This window comes from Canis aureus, chromosome 31, assembly GCF_053574225.1.
Source record: "Canis aureus isolate CA01 chromosome 31, VMU_Caureus_v.1.0, whole genome shotgun sequence".
NCBI lineage: Eukaryota > Metazoa > Chordata > Mammalia > Carnivora > Canidae > Canis > Canis aureus.
Window position 1 is genome coordinate 44274608 of NC_135641.1, and position 24581 is coordinate 44299188.

Genomic DNA, 24581 nt, shown 5'->3' on the forward strand with positions numbered 1-24581 from the left:
TTAAGGTTGACTGAATTTGAGGCTACGAGGCCAACTATTTATCTCTCTTTCCCCCAGGTAACATATGTGCTTTATTGTGTCCACATAGTCTCTTTTGAGAGATTGTAAATTATATTATTTACGGACTCTTGATGATCAAAACACAGTTGGAGCTTGAAGGTCAAGGCAGAAAACTGCATCCTAAATTCCTGTTTATCAATGATGCATGGTGCACATAGCAGGACACTGTGCTGCTGCAATTAAAGATCTGTCAACATTTCTAACATACACCATTATTTCAGGTTTTGATAATGTGGTCATTCATCCTTACTCTTTCCTGAATTATGTGATGCAAGCCCTCAGCTGTGGGAAGACATCTTCAAAGACTTTCTATAAGATTATATTTATTTGTTGGTTTGGGGCTGTTTTTTGGTTATTAAAATACTAAATAAAAGTTAAGATAACCTAGCTTTTAGCAGTCTTGTAACTCAAAGACAAACCTATATATAGGCCATATTTTTTACTCCAAAATTCTTAACTTACAGGAATGATATGAAACAAACTGTTACTTCAGATTTCAGTTGTTCCTTTTTTTTTTTTTTAAGAAAATCTTAGGAATATTTTTTAGTAATCATTTTTTAAATGTCTGGCTTCTTCCTATTCTCTTATCAGATTTTTTTTAATTTTTTTTAATTTTTTTTTAATTTTATTTATTTATGATAGTCACATAGAGAGAAAGAGAGAGAGAGAGAGGCAGAGACACAGGCAGAGGGAGAAGCAGGCTCCATGCACCGGGAGCCCGACGTGGGACTCGATCCGGGGTCTCCAGGATCGCGCCCTGGGCCAAAGGCAGGCGCCAAACCGCTGCGCCACCCAGGGATCCCTCTTATCAGATTTTTATAGAGAGCCTAACAATACAGTAGAGACAAGTTGGATTCATGGGTTTATTCATAGAGAAACAAAAATATCATGAATAAGGTTTTTAAAATGTCAAATAATTAGCTGTTTAATTTAAAAATAGTTTGTAATTATGTCATCTGAACCTATATATCTCTACTATTCAGTATGGTAGCCCCTAGCAACATGTGACTCCTGGTAACTTGAAATATAGTTAGTCCAAGCTGAGATATTAGAATATAAAATACACACTGGATTTTAAGACTTAACACACACACACACACACAAAAAAAAAAATAAGAATGCAGTGCAAAATAGCACATTAGTAGTTTTATATAGTTTCATGTTGAAGTGATAATACTGAGTTCTGTAACTATAGAAAAAGTTAATTCACCAGGTTTTCTTAGTTTTGAAGAGCTAAATTGAAAATTAACATATGTGACTTATATTATATTCTATAGAGCAATGCATGTTCCCAAAGATCCTACATCTTTTCTTATAGATGAAACACTTCATTCATTTGAATTAACTCACAGCAGTATATAGTCTTATAAAACTTCCAAGAGAGTAGGATCCCTCGGTGGCTCAGCGATTGAGCATCTGCCTTCAACCCAGGGCCTGATCCTGTAGTCCTGGGATCGAGTCCTACATCAGGCTCCCTGCGTGGAGCCTGCTTCTCCCTCTGCTCCCTCCCTCTGCCTCTCTCTCTCTCTGTGTCTCTCATGAATAAATAAATCTTAAAAAAAAAAAAAAAAAAAACTTCCAAGAGAGTGATAAGCCCTCTTTTTAAAGAAATTCTCCCATCCAACCCCCACCATGGTTGGTGATCTATGATGGTGATGACGAATGGAGGGTAAGGAAAACTTAAAAAGAAAAGTTAAATATTGGAGACCATAGGAGCAAATGAAGTATTAATCAAAACAAAACTCAAAAAAAAAAAAACCCTCAAAATATTTTAGTTGAACGTAAATCTACTCATCTATAATGCTAAATAAGATAGAATGAAAGAACATTTTGTTTTTTTTTTCCTTAACAATGTAAATATATTTTAGGTGAAATTACTTGTAGTAATGTGAATATTTAGAATATTACTTGAAATTCACCTTGCACCTACTTAACTTTGGAAACTGTAATCTTATTTCTCTGGAGTCTCACTAAAACAAACTGGCTATTTGCTTCATTCATTAATTCATTTATGTGCCTATTCTGATCTGGGCATATGCTTAGAACTAGATGATCCAAAGATAAAATATTTTCTCATTCCACCCTCTTTGAAAGATTCTTTCATATTCTTCTGCTAATTTACAACATCTGTTAGCCTAAATTCATCCAAGTCTCTACTCACAAATCAAATTGCTTTGGATTCCACATCAGAAAGAATCACATATGCCTAACCGCAATGTGTTACCATGCAAGGATGTCACAAAGGTCAGTGGAGAAATACCAAGGTGCCAGTATCATGGGAGGCCCTGTGGGCTGGAATTGCTGCAGCAGGGGGTGTGCAGAGCATTGCCATACCTGAGTGTTAGGGAAGGGTAGCGAGTCAATGCTAAACTATTTTAACTGAACTAGCACTTCTACTTCCAATGCTTTTGTTCATCCCTAATTATTCCCTAATATATGTTTTTTTTTTCCTCCCTCCTTTCTGTCTGATAAAATGATGACTTTTCCAAACCTTGCCATACCTAACCTAGTCACCACTTAGTCACATGGACCTCTCCCCCTGCACCAATCTAATCTGTTATTTTTTCCATATCACCAATACTTTCACTCAAAAAACACAATCTTTCCACCAGTCCTTATTAGTTTGGATCTCTCTATCTTTTTTGGAAATTATTTTCATCCTTAGTGTAGTGAACACAATTTATAGTTGTCTTAGTTTCCCCATTATATCTTCAATTGCTTACTTTATCTAAGAAGATTTTTTCTTGGGATCCCTGGGAGGCACAGCGGTTTGGTGCCTGCCTTTGGCCCAGGGCGCGATCCTGGAGACCCGGAATTGAATCCCATGTCGGGCTCCCGGTGCATGGAGCCTGCTTCTCCCTCTGCCTATGTCTCTGCCTCTCTCTCTCTCTCTCTCTCTCTCTCTCTCTCTCTGTGACTATCATAAAAAAAAAATAAAAAAATAAAAAAGATTTCAAAAAAAGATTTTTTTTTCAATATACCTGTTGTATTCCCTTTAAACTAAGAGGCAGTTATCCAAAAATCCACAGATTAGACTTTTAAATCAATTTTACTTCAGGTAAATTCTTTGAAAACTTTCATGTTACAAGTCTCTCAATGATTAAAATCTCAATTAGGTGATGTTTCTTTTTTTTTTTTTCTTTCTTTTCTTCGATCAAAAGAAGCAGGCATTTAGCAGAGATACAATAGGTAAGAAGGGGAGTGAGAGATTATGAAGCACATACACAATGGTTTTATCATTCTTTTATTTCATGCTTGATTTTAGAACAATATCCTTATTATGCTCTAAAAATACCTGCCGGTTCAAGATGGTATTGTTACATTAAGAGAGATACAGATTTCAGTTGTTCAGGATGAGGAGAGAATTGCTTAGTACCAGTTATCAGCTCCCTCTTTTGTCAGAAAACATCCTCAGGCAAGTATCTCTGACCATCTAAGTTGACTTTGAAAGGGAATCATTGTCATTGCAGAGGGACAAATATTTATTTGCTGTTTTCCTTTTGATGAAGCTATAAGCTAATGTGAGGTGGGGTTTGCTCTACTCTGGCATGTTGACAAAAGTTTATTTTGTTGTTTCTTCTGGAAGTTTTATCTACCTACCTATCAGCCATGTGCTTCAAGTTTAGTATTTGTTGGAATACGTTTTTAATAGAAGTCCAAAAACAGAGGCAGATATTCAAATTAAAACTCTTTCATTCATGTATGTTTCTAAATCTTGGCTCTGCTACATCCGCGTAATGTGCCATTGGGCAAGCCAATCTTTGTGCTGATTTTTGTTCTCTATAAGATGGATATAATAATGTTACCTATTTCATTAATTTGTTGTGAGGATTAAATGAGTTAAAACATGTAAAATGCTTAGAATATGGCTGAGCATATTATAGGGAAAAGGGAAAAAAAAACTTTTTCTTCCTAGCAAATTTGACAAAAGACAGATTAATGAGAGAAAAAGCAAACGGGCTAACTAGCAAATTTGACAAAAGACAGATTAATGAGAGAAAAAGCAAATGGGCTTTTTAAGATGTGAAACACACTAGAGAAACTCAGTGATGAGTAACTCAAAGGGGTGGTTAGAACTTGGGCTTATATAGAATCTTAACGAAGAACAATACATTGTAGAGAAGTGACAAAACCCTCAAATAAAAGGGTGTTAGGCTTCCAAGGCAACAAAATGTATAGGAAGGTAAATAAGGGGGGGACTAATAGATGACTAGAGTCGTTTTAGTAAGGCTTGTTATACACATCCCTGCTGGTGCTGTCTTTGGCCTGATAAAACCTAGATTCATCTCCAGTATTAAGAGTTTGGAGAAGATAGAGAATTTCCTGTGTCTATAGTTTCTCATTTATCTTCAGCGCAAAATAATTCTTATCCAAGTGTCACATTTGGGGATGACATATTCTGATCCCCCACAATAGACTAATTGCTCAACAAATATTAGAATCACTATTACTACTATTATTGATTTATGCAGTCAAATTTATTACATATCTACTTGTTAAAAGCGTGGAGAAATACACAATAAACAAGACAATGTTCTCAAATTCTGCCTCAGGACAGACAAGTTTTCATCAAAGCATAACAATGGTGTATAATTAGTGCTGTGATGAAACCATTAATCACATGCCATAGTTGCACTAAAAAGAAATCAATAAAGTTGGCCTTGAGTTCTTGGCAAAACATGAGTAGTCAGGCTCTTCTCTGAAATTTATCTGATTCATGCTCTAGTTCATCCAGACCATAAGAATGCTGTCCCCTCCTTAGTACCTCTCATAGCCAGTAGCTGGCTTTCCTCCCATCTCCAAGTCAGAATATATGAAACTTTTATTCACTAATTACCATGATCCTTTAAAAATCACAAATGCAAAGAGTCTGGTTTTATTAACTTACCAATGCACCAAGGTACATTTTCTATAATAGTTTAAAATAAAGTTGAACAATATATTTTCATACACGTTGTATATATGTCTCTGTGTGTGTCATCCCTATTGGCTATATGATCTTCTTTTTTTCAAATATATTTACTGAAAAAAAAAGCACTAGGAAAGTAGAGTGATTATAACAAAATCGAATGGGTGGCATTTTTGATAGTTAAAGGTACAGTCCAATATAAAAAGGTAAATGGTTTTATTGGTACAGACTCTTGCATGGAGTGATACATATCTTGATAAACCCTTACAGTGGTCTTTCCCTTGTTCCCTGAAATTTCCTTATGGATGACCTCTTTTCTGGGCAGGAGAAATCATCTGGTGATCTCACAACTCTAATACTAAGGACAAAGTAACTCGAGAATTAAAAGGGGTGAGGGACAAGAAACCCAGAAATGTCAAGTAATAGTAGTTACCATTTATAAAGTATTTATTGTATATGCCAGGCACAAGCTAAATCCTTTACATGTTTTAGCTCATTTAATTATTATACAAATTCCAGATTATAAGTAATATTTCCTATTTTACCAGTAAGGAGGAAAATTTTATCTTTTTTAAGATTTTATTTATAAAAAAAATAAATAAATAAATAAATAAATAAATAAATAATAAATAAATAATAAATAAATAAATAAATAAATAAATAAAAGATAAAATCCATGCTCTTTCCCACAACACTAAGCTTCTTGACCCATTCCCACCACTTCCTAGCTCCAGGATCTTGACTCAGATGAACAGATTTTAATATTGACTATTTAGTATTTCCTTCATATTTTTCCATTTCTCTTCATTGTTGTAATTATTTTTTAGATGTGATTCATATTTTCTTTTCAAACATTACCCTTTTTAGATTATCCTTCCTCCTTCAGTAAGGCAAAGATCACAATGGGCCCTTTACAGTATTGAGCACATAAAGTTAGGTATCTGGGTGACTTCATACTATGCAGTCAAGTAGGATGATGATAAGTAGTATAATTAGAATTTCTGTAAGGAAAGTCCTATTTCGATAGAGCAAGTATAATGAGAATTAAAATTAAGGGAAAAGGAAAGAAGAGTTAGTAATTTGAAAATAGATACCAAGACGGGCTGCCATGGAAATGTTCTATAGCCTATAAATAATGTAGAGTTTTCTATTTTCACATAATTACTTTGGTGCCCATAAAACAATGTAATCAGCCCTTTATCTATTAAAACATAATATGCTTGTTTAGTGGCACTTTCTTTTATTCTTGTTGATTTGTGTTACTAATAAATGTAGTATTTTGTAGAATAACAAGAAGCTTACTATTCAATTGATTTAGGAGGAGGACATAAAATGTAGACTTTTTTCTTCATAGTCCAGTATGGGAAACATTACATACTGATCTCTCTTTCTCTCTCTGTATGTATGTATGTATGTGTCTGTATATATATGTGTATTCATGAATATCTGCAAATGTATATGTATTTATGTTTATATACATATACATATTTATATATACATATATATAAATATTTATATTTATATATTAAATATATATTTATATATACACATCTCCATCTGAAAATAACAATTTCCAAATTCCATTGAAAAGGAAAAGCAAAGTTTACTTGATTTTATAAATTTATCTTTAAATATGTAACCTTTAAAGCATATGTGATTAAGAATAAGATTTGACATGATTAAAAAATTATGTAATGAGTGTGTCTATATCACAATTATTTGACTTACTTAAAGATGAAAAAAATCATTATTTTTCTCTTGTCATGGGTTTACCTTGTGTTTGGGTTCAACTGTTCAGTAATCTTCATTATTTTTAATAGATACAAAATATATTAGTGTTGAAGCTAATTACTGACTGCAAGTTCCCAACATGCTTTGTTCTGATAAATAATTTTCTCTTTACTTCAAAATAAGTAATTTGAATTATAGAGTCAACACTGATTTTTAAAGCATGAAATATCTGAAAATTCAGTTAAAAATTAAAACCAAAATAAAATTGTGGGGTACCTGGGTGACTCTGTTGATTAAGCAGCTGACTCTTGATCTCGGGTCAGGTCTTAATCTCAGGGCCATGGGTGTCAGCCTCCATTGGGTTCTTGCTGCACATGGAGCCTACTTAAAAAAAAAAAAAAAAAGAAAGAAAAAAGAAAAAAAGCCTAAATAAAACTGGGTATGTACTTGTTTGAACCATCTATCCTCTTATCTTCTATTTCTCAAATTAGCAGAAAATATATAGATTTAGATTTATATATTTATATATATTTCCATTTACTTTTAATTGAAATTTTATAAGTGTTTCTAAAATAATGGAGGAAAAAAAAACTAGGTCTGCAGTATATTTTAATTTTAAGCTAGTAGTCACAGTATTAGTAATTAGTTCTATCTGTTCATAAGATATATTTTGGAAACTATTGACATCTGACTCTATATAAGGTGAAGAATTATCAAATGTAATTAATTATGGAAAACAAAACAATGTGAAGTTACATAATAGGCTATGATGTCCATTTAAATCTTCATATAAATAGTCTATCATTTTTTAGTATCTTTACAGGTTAAACAGATGAATTGTCTCTTTCTGAAGGAAAGAAGACAAAATATACAAAGTTATTAGAAATTTATTTTACATTTTGGTCTTTTGAGCAAGAAAAACTGGTAGTATTGTCTAACTTGAGAGTTTGCTTTGATTTAGGTAAGAAAGCCACATATGCAGAAGAAAACAGCTCCAAAACTATTATTTCCCACTTAAAACTTAAAAATTCCTTTGAAATTGAGCGAAGTTCTCTAATTCTTTTGTATTCCACACAGTCCTTCATGCTTAATACATACTCCCTGAGTGAGCTCTTGAGGTAATTACTTTTCTTTGATTTCTATCATCTTCTATTATAAAATTCTTCTTAGATTTTCTTAGACATTATAAGACTAGTATTGTTGTTACTATATTGTTTCTCCTGTTTCTATCCAAAGGTGGATTTTCTTGGATCTGTTCTTTTTTAAAATGTTAAAAATCCTAAAATTCTATAACCTATCCATCATATAGATTTAATCATCTCAATGCAATTTATAGAATTCAACAATCCTCTCATAGATTGCCCAACATTTACATACTTCAGACACAGTCTATGACTAGAGGTCTTTGCCTTCGTATGGCTCAGAATTCACTTAGTAATATTTTCAGAATATTGGATTAATGTGTCTGCCATAACATTTATTAAGTTTGGAACAAATTTCATCCAGATGTTCAGGGCAAAGAACAAATTACTTTTCTTCCTCTCTATTTGAGGCCACAGTTCCAAAGAGTTCAGTTAAGAACTGCATGAATTATTTTTTTGCATATATTAAATATTAGGACTCAAGAAAGAAGGTAGATATAGATTAATGTAATTGAACTCATCGAATCAAGTCAATTAGTTCAAAAGGTACTTTTTATTTTAGTGACATCTATACCTTGCAAAAGAGCTAATATCTGTGAAACAGTTATTGAAGACAAATACATACATTTTAATTATTTTATTTAAATATAATATAATTGATTAATAACAATTTGGACTATTGTTTTAAGAAGTTGACAGTCTAGAGCACCTAGTAAAGGAGAATTTTAGAAAGTGTTCAGTTAATTCAAATTCATAAACAGGAAAATTAGAGAAGTTAGCATATAAATTAAGAATGGGTTACTAGAGTTGACTATATGTTAATTAGCAAAACTGAATAATTATTACTTTCTCCCTTTTTTGTGATAGCTTGGTTTATACATCCCTTGATTACTTCAAGAAACCTGTGCATTATTACCAAGAGAATGGACTAAATAATCTTAAGTGAGGGAGGGTCTGCAAATAAGAGCTTAAGCTTAAGTATGTTGGGGCCTGAGGTAGCCACCAATCCATTGTCAACCTAGCACTTCAAGGCATGACTGCCAGTCTATGAGAATTGGAACTCAAAATGATACCTATTTGCCTTTCCATTTTTAGGAGTAAAGATCTGATTATATATTGCCTAAAAGGTACATATCCTTTCATCTGACATAATCAGAACCTGTCAATGGACAAATGATTGAAAAGGCAGTTTATTTGAACTGAAATATTTTACCAATCTTCGCTATAAGATCAAGGCCTTTTTTTTTTTTTTTTTTTTTTTGACTACTGTTCTAAGAGTTGAAATTCTAGATTTGCTTTCCTGTTTAAGCCACACTAATGATGCATCATTTAAGATTTCCAGGTTGTCTCTTCATCTTAGAGCAGGAAATAGGGGCTTCTAAAAAAATCCCTTCCTTCCCTTTGTTAATAATCTTTTCATTTATCTCTCCACATATAATCAAATATTTTCATTTCAACAGTTAATACTTGTGAGTCTTTCTAATGCATTCAGTTCTGTTTTTATAGGAATAACTGTCTTTTAAACTTAATATGCCATTATTTACATACTGTTAATTAAATGATGTAATTTTGTATATAATGGCACATGTCCCTGGAAAAAACCTGTTTGGAAACAAGTTTCTGAGTAAACTCACTGGAGGGAATTGTTAAGGGTGTGTCAGTATCACCCAATAAGTTTCAGTAATGAAGCAGGAAAAAATGCAGACTCCTCTAATGTATCTCGGACCCACTGCATCTGAATTTCTTCAGCAGATTTAAAATTTTCTCAGGTTATTCTTTTACATATTCAATTTGAGGTTATTTTCAAACATAAACTAAATAAAGTCTTCAGGTTACAAAATATCTATAGCTATTAAAATGGAAAATAAGTTTGTGTTTTTAATAACTATATAATTAATAAGTATTATATATCTGGATACATTTAATGTAAAGTAGCATAAAACCCTACACAAAGTAGTAAAGTATCTTACTCATATAATTGAAAGTCAAGAGAAAAAGCAGATTTTAGGTTGGTTTGATTCAGCATCTCTATCATATGACCAGGGAATATATTTCTGTCTCTCAGGTCTGCTTCCCTGGTATCATGTCAAAGCTGATTTTCCTCCTGTTGGAAAAAAAAAGGGGATGTACTGTTTGCAGAGTTCATATCCATAACCCATATTATTCAAAAGCAGAAAAGGGATTAGCTTTAGTGATTCTCTCAAAAAAACAAGGAACTGCCACTCTTAGAATCCTGAAGTTTCCCTTCAAATCAGTTGCCAGCATATGCCCATTGTTGAAATAATCCATTTGATTAAGGAATTACCTTATGCTGATTTGATTAGGACTATGTTATCTAAATCAATAGGGTGGCGATTGGAATCAGATAAGCCAAGTTAAACGGATACTCTCAGGATCTAACCCTGCAGATTTTCCCACAAACCATAAGACATGTGATGAACACTGCATAGAATATTTACAGAATTTGCCCATAAAGAGCATATAATATAGTTGGAGAGACAAGATACACAAAAACATTTATAACAAAGCAATGGTTTCTAGCAGTCTAAGATACATATGTAAATATACACGTATAAAATAAAGTGAAACATTTTTAAGATATGAAATTAAAAAAAAGATATGAAATTAATTAATCTCATACCATATAATGCATCCTAAGTGCATTAAATAGAAACTCTATTAAAATACTAATTTATTCATCATGTGCTTGCTTTCAACATAGACTGTAAACTCTTTTCTATCTTTGAGCACCTAACACAGCAACTTACTCATATTAGACATTTAATAAGGGCTGTTGAGTAGAATAAGCAAAAAAGATCAATATTGGCTCAATTACTCACTTTGTTTAAATAGACACAGCCTAAGTTATCATCTTTTGCCTTCAGAGTGAATTTTTCAAAACAAATAGTTCACATCCTTTTCATTATTGAAATAAAAAACTAAAGGAAGAAAAACCTGAATTACTTACTTTGTTTGGTTTTGTGGCCTCAGCATTGCTGTTTACTAAAGGTAAGGAAGGTAAGGAAAGAATAATGGAGAAAAGGAAAATGCAAATATTTGGGGTATAGATTAACGGAAATGTATTGTTATGTTAATCACGAAGTGCCCATAGGGTATTCAAATGAAATTTTCCTTAGAGGGTGCTGATGATAGAAACTCACATACTAAGAAGGAGTTCTAAATAAGTTATGAAAGAAGAGTCATCTAAATTTTGAGGTCTAAGCCATACATACAGGTAAAAAAGGTAAGATGGAAAGGAAAAAACAGTCATGAAATTAAGACAAGAAAACAATTACATGAGTGTGGGGAAAAAGTGATCAAATTCCGAAAGGTGCTAAGGTTTGTGTTAATTAATCTTTGTCTGATAACTGGGCCCCCTTTTGATTTAATGGAAAATTTTTGAGTGCAAAAATATAATTTTTCTTTATTGATAAACCACCAAGCATGGCGCCATGCAACGGAGTCTTCCTTGAATATCTTAAAAGATATCCTCTCCTCAGGGAGCTTCTCTTGAGAAATATTTTATATTTTTAATTTTATAATCATATCAATTAGACAGGCTGAGAAGTCTTTGAGACATAGAATACAGTCTACTGTCTCTGCCCTCTTTGATATGTAATTGTGATGCAAACAGAATGTTTTTGTTCATTTCTTGGGTTGTACGTCAGCAAGATGATCCCTATTAAAACAAAACACAACACAAACCAAAAAAAAAAAAAAAAAAAAAACCTACATTATGCCATAAGGATTAACTTATTTTTTGGTGAGTGGGAAAATCTCACCTGATACTCCAATCAGACCTTAAAACTGCAAATGAATGCACGCAGATATCCTAGCTTTGTAATGCAAACATCGTGAGGACTGTTTAGCATGATTTCTCAACAGTCTCTTTCAAATTCAGCTAAACAGGTAAAGAACTGTGGAGTCCACAGGAGAGGATAGAGAACTGATGCCTAGAGCAACATTACCTTTCCCTTCCCACAGGGAAGTAAAACACTATCACTCATATCATTCATTTATTGCCCCATTGACTATCACCCCCAAATTTAGTGACTTAACTATTTATTTTGTCTGTAATTCTTCAATATGGCCATCTAGGCTGGACTCAGCTGGGTGATTCTTCTGATCTGGGCCAGGCTGGGGATCTTTCCGGCTGTTTTTATGTCTGCGAGCAAGGGCTCCTGGGGCCAACTTGGCTGGAGGCTAGCTAGCTAGTCTAGGAGGGCCTCACTCTCTGCTCTGTGTGTTCTCTTTTCTTTCTTTCTTTTTTTTTTTTTTAAGATTTTATTTATTTATTCATGAGAGACACAGAGAGAGAGGTAGAGAGGTAGACAGAGGGAGAAGCAGGGTCCCTGTGGGGAGCCCTATGTGGGACTTGATCCCAGGACCCCAGGATCAGGACCTGAACCAAAGGCAGTTGCTCAACCACTGAGCCACCCAGGTGTCCCTGTTCTCTTTTCTTCTAGCCGGCTAACAGGATCATTCGCATGGTGGTTTGTCAGGGTTTTGGAGAAAGGGAGGGAGCGCACACACCTTGTGAGGCATAGGCTCACCACGTATGCCAACTTCTATCGGCCAAAGCAAATATTAAAACCAACCCAGAATCAGTAGGCAAGGAGATAGACTCCATTTATTGGTGGGTTGGAGCTGCAGTCATGTTTGGAGGAGGCCTGCACAGAAGGAGAGAAATAACGACAACCCGTTTTGTAAACCATCTATACCCGTTATTCGTTCTCGGTTGTCTACGGAGTGAGTTTGTGGCTTGACGATATCATAATGGTCGTACATTCTCATTCCGTTTTTGCAAATGTAGACCAAATTTAAACTTAGTTGAAAAGGTATTTGTTCTTTAAGTAGCACAGCCATGTATTTTGTGAATTCTCACTGACCTAGTATCCAAGTCAAATCATCTTCCCTAATGTTGATGTAAGTACAGCAAGCCACTGTTAACTATGGAGTGCAGTTAGTATGATCCTTAAAAAGAATTAGCCACAAACATAAAAATTGAGCTGGTTTTCTGTCTTGGCATGCAGCATGTATTCCCAATCAATTTTGAAAGACATGGCTTATTATTTATTGTGATTTCATTTAGGAGTTTCTCAACATGAAGTATAATGAATGTTAATTTAAGTTTAGGATGAGTGGCATCCTGTGCCCATTTATGAATATAAGAGGGAACATTTGAAAGAGAGTCATCGTTTCCATCATTAATTTGCTAATTCACACGCAAGGAAATGACTCATGAAGACTTTAGCTCCCTTTGTTTCAGAATTCATTTTCTTCAGTTTTCCTTTGCCTTAGCTGAATGGAAAAGATTTGACAGTTGAGTAAAGATGCTTCCTCTCCTTCACTGATGCTGCGTGAGTTATTAATTAGGTTTCTGAGTTTGGCACTGCTCTTTTCTGGTCACCGTGATGTGTCATTGAAACAGACCCATTAAAATGAGTGATGTGTGTTGTAATTTCATTAGTGTCATCAATAATGTATTACACTTTCCTTTTAGTAGTCTCTTTGTGTTGTGTGTGGGTCAGGATGACTGTATGAATTACATTTATAAGATCCAAATTGTTACAGATGAGGGAAGATAGGCATGAGGGTGGAATTAATGTTATTTTAAACACGATAACTACAAAAATGATTTCAATTAAATAATATTTTAATTAGGTCTGATGTCTCTACATGCCATACTGAGATACATGTTGTGTGTATGCAAATAGGGTGGTGATTTATTGAATTAATAACACAGTGCATTCTCTCTACGAGGAAACTTTCTGAACTGGACTAAAGCAGGTGTGTATGAGAGCAGGAATGATTCATTAAAGAATATAATTCCTTTTGGTTGTAAAGAGCAGATTCGACATGGAAACTCTTCAAGTCTATTTTCTTGCTTTTTCTCCACCCTATTTTCCTGCCAGACACGTGCCTTTTGACTATTTGCCAATTCCTAGTCTGCCCTAAGCTGAAAAATAGGACCGAGCATTGAGAAAGCAAGACATGCTTGAGTACTCTCATAGAGTATAATTTGTTGAAATCTGTTACTTCCATTTAACTGAGGTTCAATTCTGGTGACATACATGGGAATGCAAAGAGCTTTTGGCTTAGAAGCTTCCATCAGAAGCGTCGACCTAATGTGATTTTCAAAGGCAAGAATCATTTGCATATTATAAAATGGTACAGTATTTTTGTCCCCCCCAGAGATGATCCTGGGGTACTCAGAGTTAATGAGTATGTAGGAAAATGTGCAGAAACTAAGAAATATATGGAAATGTATGTGATGAAATATAAGAATATGCCTGGGTTTTGATTTTTGTCTTCTATTCAAATATTAAAACTAAAATACTGTGGGGGTACTTTTATGAAAAGGGTACTTTTCTCCAAATGCAGAAATTTATTTTATATAAGCAGGAAGCTAAATGGTACACATTTAGTACAGACACACAAAGGAAAAAAAGAACTCCCTCTGGAAATCAGTAGGAGAAATTATTCTTTAAAATTTAAAGAATATATCTTCGTTATCCCCAATTTGTTTAATAAGGTAAAGCAATCTATCCAGGTTAAAAAAAAAAAAAAACTTTCTATCATAATAAGGATCAACTAACATACGTTATATCAGATAAAAGTTTTCTCTTACATTATGATGAAAGAATCTGTTTACGCATCTTCAAGTAGAATCTCAGTATCCGTAGTTTTATGCTGATTTGTATCCAATTTGGGTAGAAATAGATGTGAGTGTTTATCTTACATATAGCTTGCCACAGCTTACTACTTGAATCATGTAACATATGGAAAATGTGTTTTGCTCCTTGTGGAATTTCACAAACCAAAAAAGGATCCATTTCTATTCACATGACTTGTTTACAGTCATTATAAAACTATGTTACTGTGTTGCTTACCACTTAGGAAAAGCAAATGTTGGCACACTACAGACTCCATCGCATTGGTCTTTAAGAAGTATATATATTGCTTTCCTGTTTGAAAAAAAAAAATGAGATCATATTTCTCGTGTTTCAGACCTAACCATTCTTTCAATGGGGTATTTTTATTCAACATTACCACTCTTCTAGATATTTTATAGTAGTTATGCTGGAATTTTACATATATATTAGAGATTGTGCTCATGCTTAAATGGATTGTCATTGAGGGATTAATCCTGTAACCTTTTATGAGCATGTTTTATTAATATCTTATCATTAAATTTAATATTAATAATATTTAACATTTAATAACCATAGAATGTATATGTAGAAATGTATTTTGTGCCATTGGGTTTTGAAAATGTGGAAAGGTCACTATACTAGGATAAAAATTATTAAACACGCTCCCCATAATATATTAATTGCACTCATTCAACTCATTTAAGAGGTAGTTCTGGGGTCTCCTGGGGGGCTCAGTCGTTAAATGTCTGCCTTCTGCTCAGGTCATGACCTCAGGGTCCTGGGGTCCAGTCCCATGTCAGGCTCTCTGCTCAGCAAGGAGTCTGCTTCACACTCCCCTCTGTGTCCCCAACCCACTCTCACTCTCTCTCTCAAATAAATAAACAAAATCTTTTTAAAAAACAGAGGCTGTTCTGGATAACACAGATTATAATATGTTTGTTTGTCAGCATCCTTAACAACATGCCTTCTAAGAACGGAAGTATTTGGTACAGTTTTTGAAAATATCTGTTGCACTCTTACATTCTGGAAATATATTTGCCAAGGAATGATTTATTTTTAAACAGAAAACTGATAAAGTAGAAGGAGAAAATTTAAAACTACAAATACTCTACTAATGTAGTCATTCTTATTGGTAAAGCAGTATAAGTTGTCTATAAAGGAGTACTTTTTAAAAGATTAAATAATTAAAATATATTTTAAACTATTTTTGTCCTTAAAAGATCTTAATTATTAAATAATTTTCCTTTATCATATATACATGTGTATATGTTTGCCTGTTTAAATGTCTTATTATGAACTCAAAAATCTGGTAGGAAAAAAAAAAAAAATCTGGTAGGCATCCTGATACTAAAAACCCCCTCCTTTTTAAAAATGCAATTGAGAATAATGTAAAAAAAAGGTAGGGGGGAGACGCCTGGGTGGCTCAGTGGTTTAGCGCTTGCCTCAGTCCAGGGCGTGATCCTGGAGACCCGGGATCGAGTCCCGCATCGGGCTCCCTGCATGGAGCCTGCTTCTCCCTCTGCCTGTGTCTCTGCCCCCACCCCTCTCTCTCTCTGTGTCTCTCATGAATAAATAATTAAAATGTTAAAAAAAATTAAAATAAATAAAAATGCAATTGAGAAAGATTATGTAAACATGAAAAAAGTAACCTTTGGATAGTCTGTTATGTAGAAGAATACATGTGACTTTCTGAGGCCATATTATCTCTGTTTGGAAAAACTCCATGGTTGTTTCAAGGTTCCTCTGTATTATTTCATTTCTTTTATTATGCAACCCCTCCCACCTTAATGATGTATAACTAGCAGAACTAATATTTAGGGAAATTGTCATTAGGCATTTCCCTAATCCTCGCTATTTTATTTTAATAAAGTCAAAACTTTTTCACATAGAAAGACGTGTACATGTGGTTACTGTACCTAGGTACGCGTATAATGGCTCCCACGAGTACATTAGTACGGCTGGATGGCTTCCTCTGACAATCTCTTTAACTGTATGAATACTATGGGAATGGCAGGAGGGAAATCTCTATTTTATTATTTTTTTAAAGATGTATTTCTTTATTTTTTTATGATAGACATAGATAGAGAGAGAGAGAGAGAGAGAGAGGCAGAGACACAGGCAGAGGGAGAAGTAGGCTCCATACCGGGAGCCTGACGTGGGATTTGATCCCAGGTCTCCAGGATTGCGCCGTGGGCCAAAGGCAGGAGCTAAACCGCTGAGCTACCCAGGGATCCCGAAATCTCTATTTTAAAAAGCATGTTTTAATTAAGGAACTAGATCCAAAGTTCTGAGTACAACTTCTGTTCAGAGAACTGCTCATATCCCACTTGCCACTCCATTTGGAAGATGTTTTTCTCCCTCTCATATTCAGGGGAATGTATGTTTATTAATAAACATTTATACCTGAATTCAAGAATGTTTGGAATCTAGAAAGAACCTTTCTTGCTCTGTTCTATTTAATTCATACCATGCCAAGTTTACTCATAGATACAAACGTCAAGGATATTGGATTATTAGAGATAGTCCTCATTTTAAATGATCTGTTTTGAAAAATTCATTGAAATAGCCTCTGAGTCTAACGATCTGTTCTGCTGCCACCCACTGCGTACTTAGAGTCAACTTAAATTTTTCCCCTAAAGACAAATGTAAGACAGTTTTATTCTTAGATAGCTAGAGCTTAAAATGCAAAATAAACTGGATTGATGTGATTTCCACCAAGATTACTGAGGATCTGCTGAGTGCCCATCACTGAGCCAAGCCTGATAAAAATTTAAGTAAATGAAACCACCGTGCCTGAAGATCTCTTCTAATCCCAACACTAAAAGAGACGTGATAAAGAAGTAACGTATTTCCCAACCCCCTGGTGTATAAAGTGATGATATCCTGACATATCCTTGAAAATATAGAGCTCAGGGACCCCCAGCAGAGAAGGAAAGACCCTGAAAAGATGGGGAAGTCACTACCCTCAGAGACGTAAGGAAAAGGGAGGACCTGCAGGGTTCTGGCACGAGTGATGATGGATTAGATATGGGGCCGAGCACAAAGTGGGAGGTCAGGAGAAACTGAGGCAGAAGGGTTTTGATGAGATAGGAAATAAGAGTTCAGAACTCTGTACAAGTGGAGGTTAGCGTCAGGGAAAGTATAAATCAGTTCAGTCTGTATCTTGGCCCTCAGTTCATCTTCTCCAAATGAGCCATCGCCGTGTAACTCACGTCTTTGTCACCCTTCTCCTGGACCATGTGGTTCTCCAGGCTTCCTGTTGCGAAGTGATCGATCGTTCCAGATAAAATTCCGTACCCTTTCTCTTTGGCTTAAAACCTCTCACTGTTTCTTATGCCTACAAGAGGAGGTGTGATTGATTCCCCTAACTTGGTATGGAAGCTCTCCTAGGATGGACAGGGCTTGCTCCCTGAGCTCTTCTCCATGGCTGCCCGCTCTGGCCTTGCACCGTGGTCGTTCACAATCACTGGCACGGGTCCCCTGGGCAGCCCAGGCTATTCTAGAAATGTGTGCCTCTGTGTATACCATCCCTCCTATGTAGGGTGCTCTCTCTGCTTTCCACCCCGTTCCTTCCCTAAATCTTTGTAGCCAGTGATTCAAGAAGACATTCAAATATTCTCTATTAGGAACTTTTTTCTGACCATTTCTTTCTTTCTTTTTTTTTTTTTTTTTTTTTTTTTAATTTAAAGCCAATTTGCCAACATATAGTATAACACCCAGTGCTCATCCCATCATGTACCCTCCTTAGGGCCTGTCACCCAGGTACCCCATCGCCCCACCCACCTCCCCTTTGCAACCCTTTGTGTGTTTCCCAGAATTAGGGATCTCTCATGGTTTGTCTCCCTCTCTAATTTTTCCCCACTCAGTTTCCCTCTTTTTCCTTATAGTCCCTTTCACTATTTCTGACCTTTTCAATGGTAACCCTTCTTCTGTTGCCTTTCACTTTTAACTTGACAATTAGACAACTGTATTTTAATGATACCCTCTCTTATTAGACTGTAGAATTTCAGCTAATTTGGGTTGGGTATAAGTCAAATGATACAATAATCCATAGTTTTCTGCCCAAGTGAATCTCCTTCTATATATCACTGATAAAAAAATCTATCGATAGCTAGAAAAAAAATCTGTCACTTTAGATTTGCCCAAAGCCAGATTCTTCTTTCTAAAATATTTGGATAAATTTCAGGGCACCATTTAATATTCATTTCACTCTTATGAGAAGATAGCATTCTAAATATCAAATATATACAAAAGAAGAGAGTTATATGTGTAACGTATTCTATTACCCAATTTCCGCAAGTATTAACTAATGGTCAGTCTCGTTCCATCTACACTGTCCATGGCTCTACTCCCTTCTTTTTCTCCTGAATCTTTTGAAGCAAAATCTTACACGTGATAAAACCTTTCATTTGCAAATATTACTACATGTATTTCTAAGAAATAAGGGCACTTTTTGAAAACATGCTGATGATACCATCGTCACACCTAAAACATTAACAATTCCTTAATACTAACGAATCTCCAATTAGAATTCAGTTGTGCACTTTCTCATTTTATGAACAGTTTGTTTGAGTAAAGACCTGGTAAAGTCCAGACTTTATGACCGGTAGATATATTGCTTTTGGTCTAAAGCAGTAGCTGTCCATCAGAATTAATTTTGCCCCCGGTAAGGGACAGTCTTGGCAGTCCGGAGACATTTTTGGTTTTCACAAGTGCTATGGACTGAATGAATGTTAGTATTCTCCCAAAATACATGAGTTAAAACCCTAACCCTAGTGTGTCGGTATTTAGGTGGGGCCTTCGGGAGGTGAGTTCATGCAGTTGGGGCCCCCCTAATGGGACATGCCCTTATGGAAAGAGGAGAAGACACAGGACCTCTTCTCTCTCTGCACGCACCACGGAAAGTCTTATGAGAATGGAAACAGGAAGAGGACTCCAACCAAGAGCCTAACCGTGCTGGCTCCTAGGTCTCAGACATCCAGCCTCTGAACTGTGAGAAATAAACCTTTGTTGCTTAAGCCACTCAGCAGGTGGTGTTCTTATAGCAGCCTGAACTGACTGACACGACTAAAGGAGAGGGCTCCTGGTATCTAGTGGGAAAAACCAGGGATACTGCTAACATCCTGCAATGCATAGGACAGCTGCACAATGAAGAATTATCCAGCCCCAAATGTCAAGAGCCTGAGGTCGACAAACCCTAGTCTGGAGGTTTTTCCTTCCCTTTTTTTTTTTTTTGTTTTTTTGCAATTTATTTGTTGAATGAGATGGATCATTTGCCCTACAGAGTTCTCCTCCCCACCCCCACCCCTCCGTTTGCATTTGCTAATGACACATCATTACATCCTTTAAGGTATTTGTCTGTTGTCTTTATTGGCGATTAGATTTAGAAGATTCATCAGATACAGATTCAACATTTTTAGCAAAACTATTCTAGCTCATAAAGAGTGTTGTATACTTCCATGAGGGGGCACATGACGTCTATCTCACGCCACTATGGGAAACTTGATGATCAATGCGTATATCCATTAATTCATGAGAGGCTGAAAAATGATATTGTGTTTTTGTAGTTTCTTCATTTACTGCAAATACCACTGTTGCTTGGAGATATTTATTACAACGGTTGATATGAAAATAGCGTTGTGTTTAAGACATTTACACATTCCTGATTTCTTTCCAGAAATATCCTGTACCACCTTGATGAGAAGACAAGCCAGTTTGCAACACTCCTGGGGGCGCGGGAGCGCTGCAAGTTACTCGCATCAAATGAGACCCTTCAAGAAGCCCTGTCAGAGGTGTTGAACAGCATTAATTCAGCTCAGGTTTACTTCAAAGCAGGACTTGATGTGTTCGAGAGTGTCTTGGTTGGAAAGAACTGAGAAAACTCTCAGCATTTTAAAAAGTTTGTTTACAATTCCTCAAGCAAAAGCTCTAATCTAACCGGATTTTCTGACATTGAAGACTTTCCCCCCCAATGACTTTTTATACAAGTCTAAAGCTATTATTACATCGTATTTTCAAATGTACATATGAAAGAGCATTTTGCACATTTAATATTTTCTTATATCTACATCTCTGGAATATGTAAAAGTGAGTTATTGAAATAATACTCAAGATTTATCTATTAAAAAGAAATCTGCTGTATTTTTATACATATAAAATATTTTGGGGGGAAAAGTTCCAAGAAGTGCTGGACAATCTTCACTCCTAGGGATAAAACATATAGGAATGGAAGTTATTCCTTATGTTACAGCTATTAATGACCTAGTTTCTGTAACAGAAATGGAGAGTTGATATGGTTTCAGATTAACTTCACTAGTAAGTATTCAATATGAAGAATTCAAGTATTCCGACCGAGTGATTGGTCGACCAAAACCACTTTGAATGTTTCTATTTTATGAAATGAAGTGCCTGTTCGTAATACAACTAGATGTAGTAATACACTGGTTATGAAATTGTATTTTTTAAGTATTAATGAAAAAAAAAAGAGCCATAAACATTCCAGGGGAAGATCTCAAAGTAGCTGCACAGAGCAATTTAAATGCAAATTTTTTCCTAACAACTTATAAGGTGACTAGCTTTGAAACCCCTAATTTGCCTCAGTTGATTTTGTAAAAATTTCAGGAGTGATATATGTCTTACGAGGGAGAAAATATTTCCGATTTCTTCTTCTGTTGGTTCTGTTGGAAGCACTGAAACCCAGCTACTCTAAAATGAAAGCATTTTGCATCGCTCTTCCTTCTTATATCTTTTCCGAAACTCCTTTCTGTAGGGCGGTTTTAACAGAATACCATGTAATTTGCACAGGAAAGTAGCAAAGTTTCTCTTTGAAAACCCAAACTATCTTAAAAAGCATCAAATCGCTATTTCTGCCACTGACAAAAGGACCTACAATGAAAGAAAGAGTTGTTTGATCAATGAAAAACTTCTTAATTCTGTGAAGAAACTTTTGATATTTTTTTTTCCTTCTTTAGCCTTCATTGTGACTGGGATGAAAGTGTAGCAAATATTCATGCTTCTAATTTTATGTGGAAAATGCAGTGTTACTGTAAGAATGTGTCTTTCCCACGATTCAGTTATTCTCTCATGTGGAAAATGAAGTCTTCATATTGACGTTGTCACGAAATGGCCCCAGATTCCACTATTTCCCCCCAAAGCCTAAAATTCTAGTAGGTGACAGTTTAAACTTTGAGCTTATCCTTAGAAAATGTTTTTCTGACATTGAATAAACCAACTTCCCTTAGGAGACGCATCCTCGGTATATTTTATGTCATTGTCTCTACCTAACACAACACTCAACCACACTTCTCTCTTTAGACACCGCACCAGAGCAGCGTGTCAGGGCCTCCCGTGTTTACGGGTGAGCTTGAACCCACTCTGCGTTTCAAGGAAAGCTACCCTCGGGGGCAAAGAATCAATCCGCATTGATTCATTGATTTATAAGGGTCAGCTGTTCCTACCATAAGTAATGTCGATATGCTCAAGGCAAAGAGGACAATTGGTGCCATTAGCTGGGTAACAGGAGCAGAAATCCATTTTCATGTGAAACGCCTGTTGCGCGTGTTTGAGCGACACGTGAGACTACCTTACAAATTTTTTGTAGAACCGATGTACTTGTTTGAAAATATTTCCCATGTTGAAGAATGTCTACAAGGAGCGCCTGAGCGGAGCAGCCTCGGGGTGCCTTACCATCAGTGCTCTCTTTTGCTGGACAAAAATCAATAGCAGAACAGAGGTGGGAAGACATATACAAACGTGTTTGGGGCCAAATAAGGGAATGCTTTCTACCAAAGAATCTTCCATATTTAATCAAGCTTTGGTGTGTTCCTTCCAGTTCTTTGTTTAGAGCCGAAGTTAAAGCAAACAGCATTTTGGAATTGAAGCTCAATTTAAAACAAGCAAAACCAAACAATTATCAGTTTGGTAGTTTATCATCTTAAAACGAAATCCCAAGTAAGCCCATTCCCTTAGTCTGTAAGACTGTCGAGAGCACAAAATATATGTTTGTTCATTTTTGCTTAAACATGGTGTAAACCTCATGGCATAGATAAAAATCTCAAATTATTGATGCTCCCTTCTAGATTATATTGATATTTGCTATGTGAAAAAAAAAAAAAACAAAAAAACCTAAAGGTAACTATATACTAATGTGTTTTTATTAGTCTATTTAAGAAATTATGTGAAGAAAACAAATTGTAATTAAAACAGATGTCCACTAATTCTATAGATGCTGTTTTAGATCTTTGACTGCGGTAAACCTCTTACCTAGAACATCTATGGTGTTCCTTCAGATTTACAACATTTCGATTTCTCCCCCTAACAAATCCAAGCAAATAAAATCCTATGCAAGTTAAGAACAAGTGTTTTTGGTGAATTGATGGTAGGTTGAGATTATTGCTGAGATCTCTGGGTGCCTGGTACTTCTCACACTCTTTTGTACATGGAACTGCGCCAGGGCGTAATGAATCAGAATGGTTATTCTCCCAAGAAAATGTGGCAGATGTTCACCACTTAAATTTGAGCTCAGGAAGGGTATACTTGAGCCATTGCCCTTTGGGGAAAAGCAGAGGTTATGGGGTCAAAAGAAAGCCTAAGAGCCATTCTGGACTAAGCCTTAAGAAAGTTCCATTCATTGAGGTCAAGCGTCATCACTCCCCCAGATGCAGTAAATGAAGCCAAAAAGGTCAGCAACATGGATATAGTCACATGCTGAGTTAGTGGCAAAGACACTAAACTAAAAATCCCTGGAATTTAAGCTTTTCTGCTTCCTCGTGCAACATGCCCACGTCTCTCCCTGAGGTGCCAGGGTTACCTGTGATCCTTTCCAGGGCATTTGATTAGCCATTCGACCGGATGCCATAGGGGGTGGAAACGCGGCTTTTAATCAAGGACTAGCTCATTCTCGGACTACCCAGGACAAACGAAACTGTCTATCCTGGGGAATCCAGGACAAGGACACCAAGACTCGGTATTGGGAGAAGTGGGGAGAGTCTCTACTTGACACCGCAAGTCAGGAAGGAGGATGTTGAGCAAAATGCTTTCATGAGAGGACGTCTTAGCTCTACATTAAACCAGCAGTCAGTGTTTCCCAGAATGTGGATTTGGAGGAGCGAGGCCTAGGAATGTTCGTTTTTAGCAAGATCGCCCAGATAATACCTAAGTGCGCCGAAGTTTAAGATTTTCCAATCTACGCTAATCCTGGGTCCTGAGAAAACATTACTTGGTAATAGATCTAAATAAAGAGTCACAGGGATGCCTCGGTGGCTCGGTTGGTTAAGTGTCTGCCTTCAGCTCAGGTCCTGATCCCGGGGTCTGGGGGTCGAGTCCCACATCACGCAGGGAGCCTGCCTCTCCCTCTCCCTCTGCCTGCTGCTCCCCCTGCTTTGGTCTCTGGCTCTCTCTCTCCCTCTGCTTCTCTCTCTGTCAAATAAATAAAATCTTTAAAAATAAAAAAGGCCACAATAACAGAAAGGACCTAACACTTTGCTATTAAATGGCACCATTAAAAAAAAAGAGAGAGAGAAAAACCATCGCGTCAAAAAAGGACACGGAGACAGCTCACCTCTGCCTACTACATGCCGGGCAGTACTACGTAGTGTTTCACATGTTTGTCCCTTCTGATTGAACCCCCGCGACAACCCATTTTAAAGATGAAGAATTTGGTTGGGCGACTTGTCCAAAATCCAAAGCGAATGAAAATGGCTGGGGTGTCTCTCTGCTGGGCTGGGTGTTCTGCAGTCCTGTGTTCCTCACGCGGAGTGCTGCAGAAAACATGGGGAGAACCTTTTGATTATAGAAAGTTATGTCACCGAAGATTTTCATGTATTTCTGCACAACTGATCAGACTGTGTGGCCTGCCTCTTGACTGGTGTAATTAACGAAGTTGAAGAAGCAAATGACATCATTCATTACGATGTTTGCCCGCCCGAGCAATGATGAGCATGTGTAGATAAATTAGAAAGTAACTATAAAAGCATCAAAATTAAATGTACTACTCTAAAATGTCATGGTAACCAGATGAAACAACATAAAAAGAGACGGTAGGGGCACGCCTGGGAGGCTCAGTGGGTTGGGCGTCTGCCTTCA

At 36.0% G+C, this 24581-nt stretch overlaps 1 protein-coding gene across 6 annotated transcripts in view; it reads left to right on the forward strand.

The window, feature by feature from the left end:
• The window catches only part of NAALADL2 (N-acetylated alpha-linked acidic dipeptidase like 2), a 1263364-nt gene extending 1240645 nt beyond the window's left edge, over positions 1-22719 (forward strand). For all 6 annotated transcript variants that reach the window (XM_077880384.1, XM_077880385.1, XM_077880381.1 and 3 more), the window contains one exon: positions 20176-22719. In XM_077880384.1, the coding sequence (XP_077736510.1) occupies positions 20176-20374 (199 nt within the window). In that variant the 3' untranslated portion in view covers positions 20375-22719. The remainder of the gene's footprint in view (positions 1-20175) is intronic.
• Positions 22720-24581: the final 1862 nt, after the last annotated feature.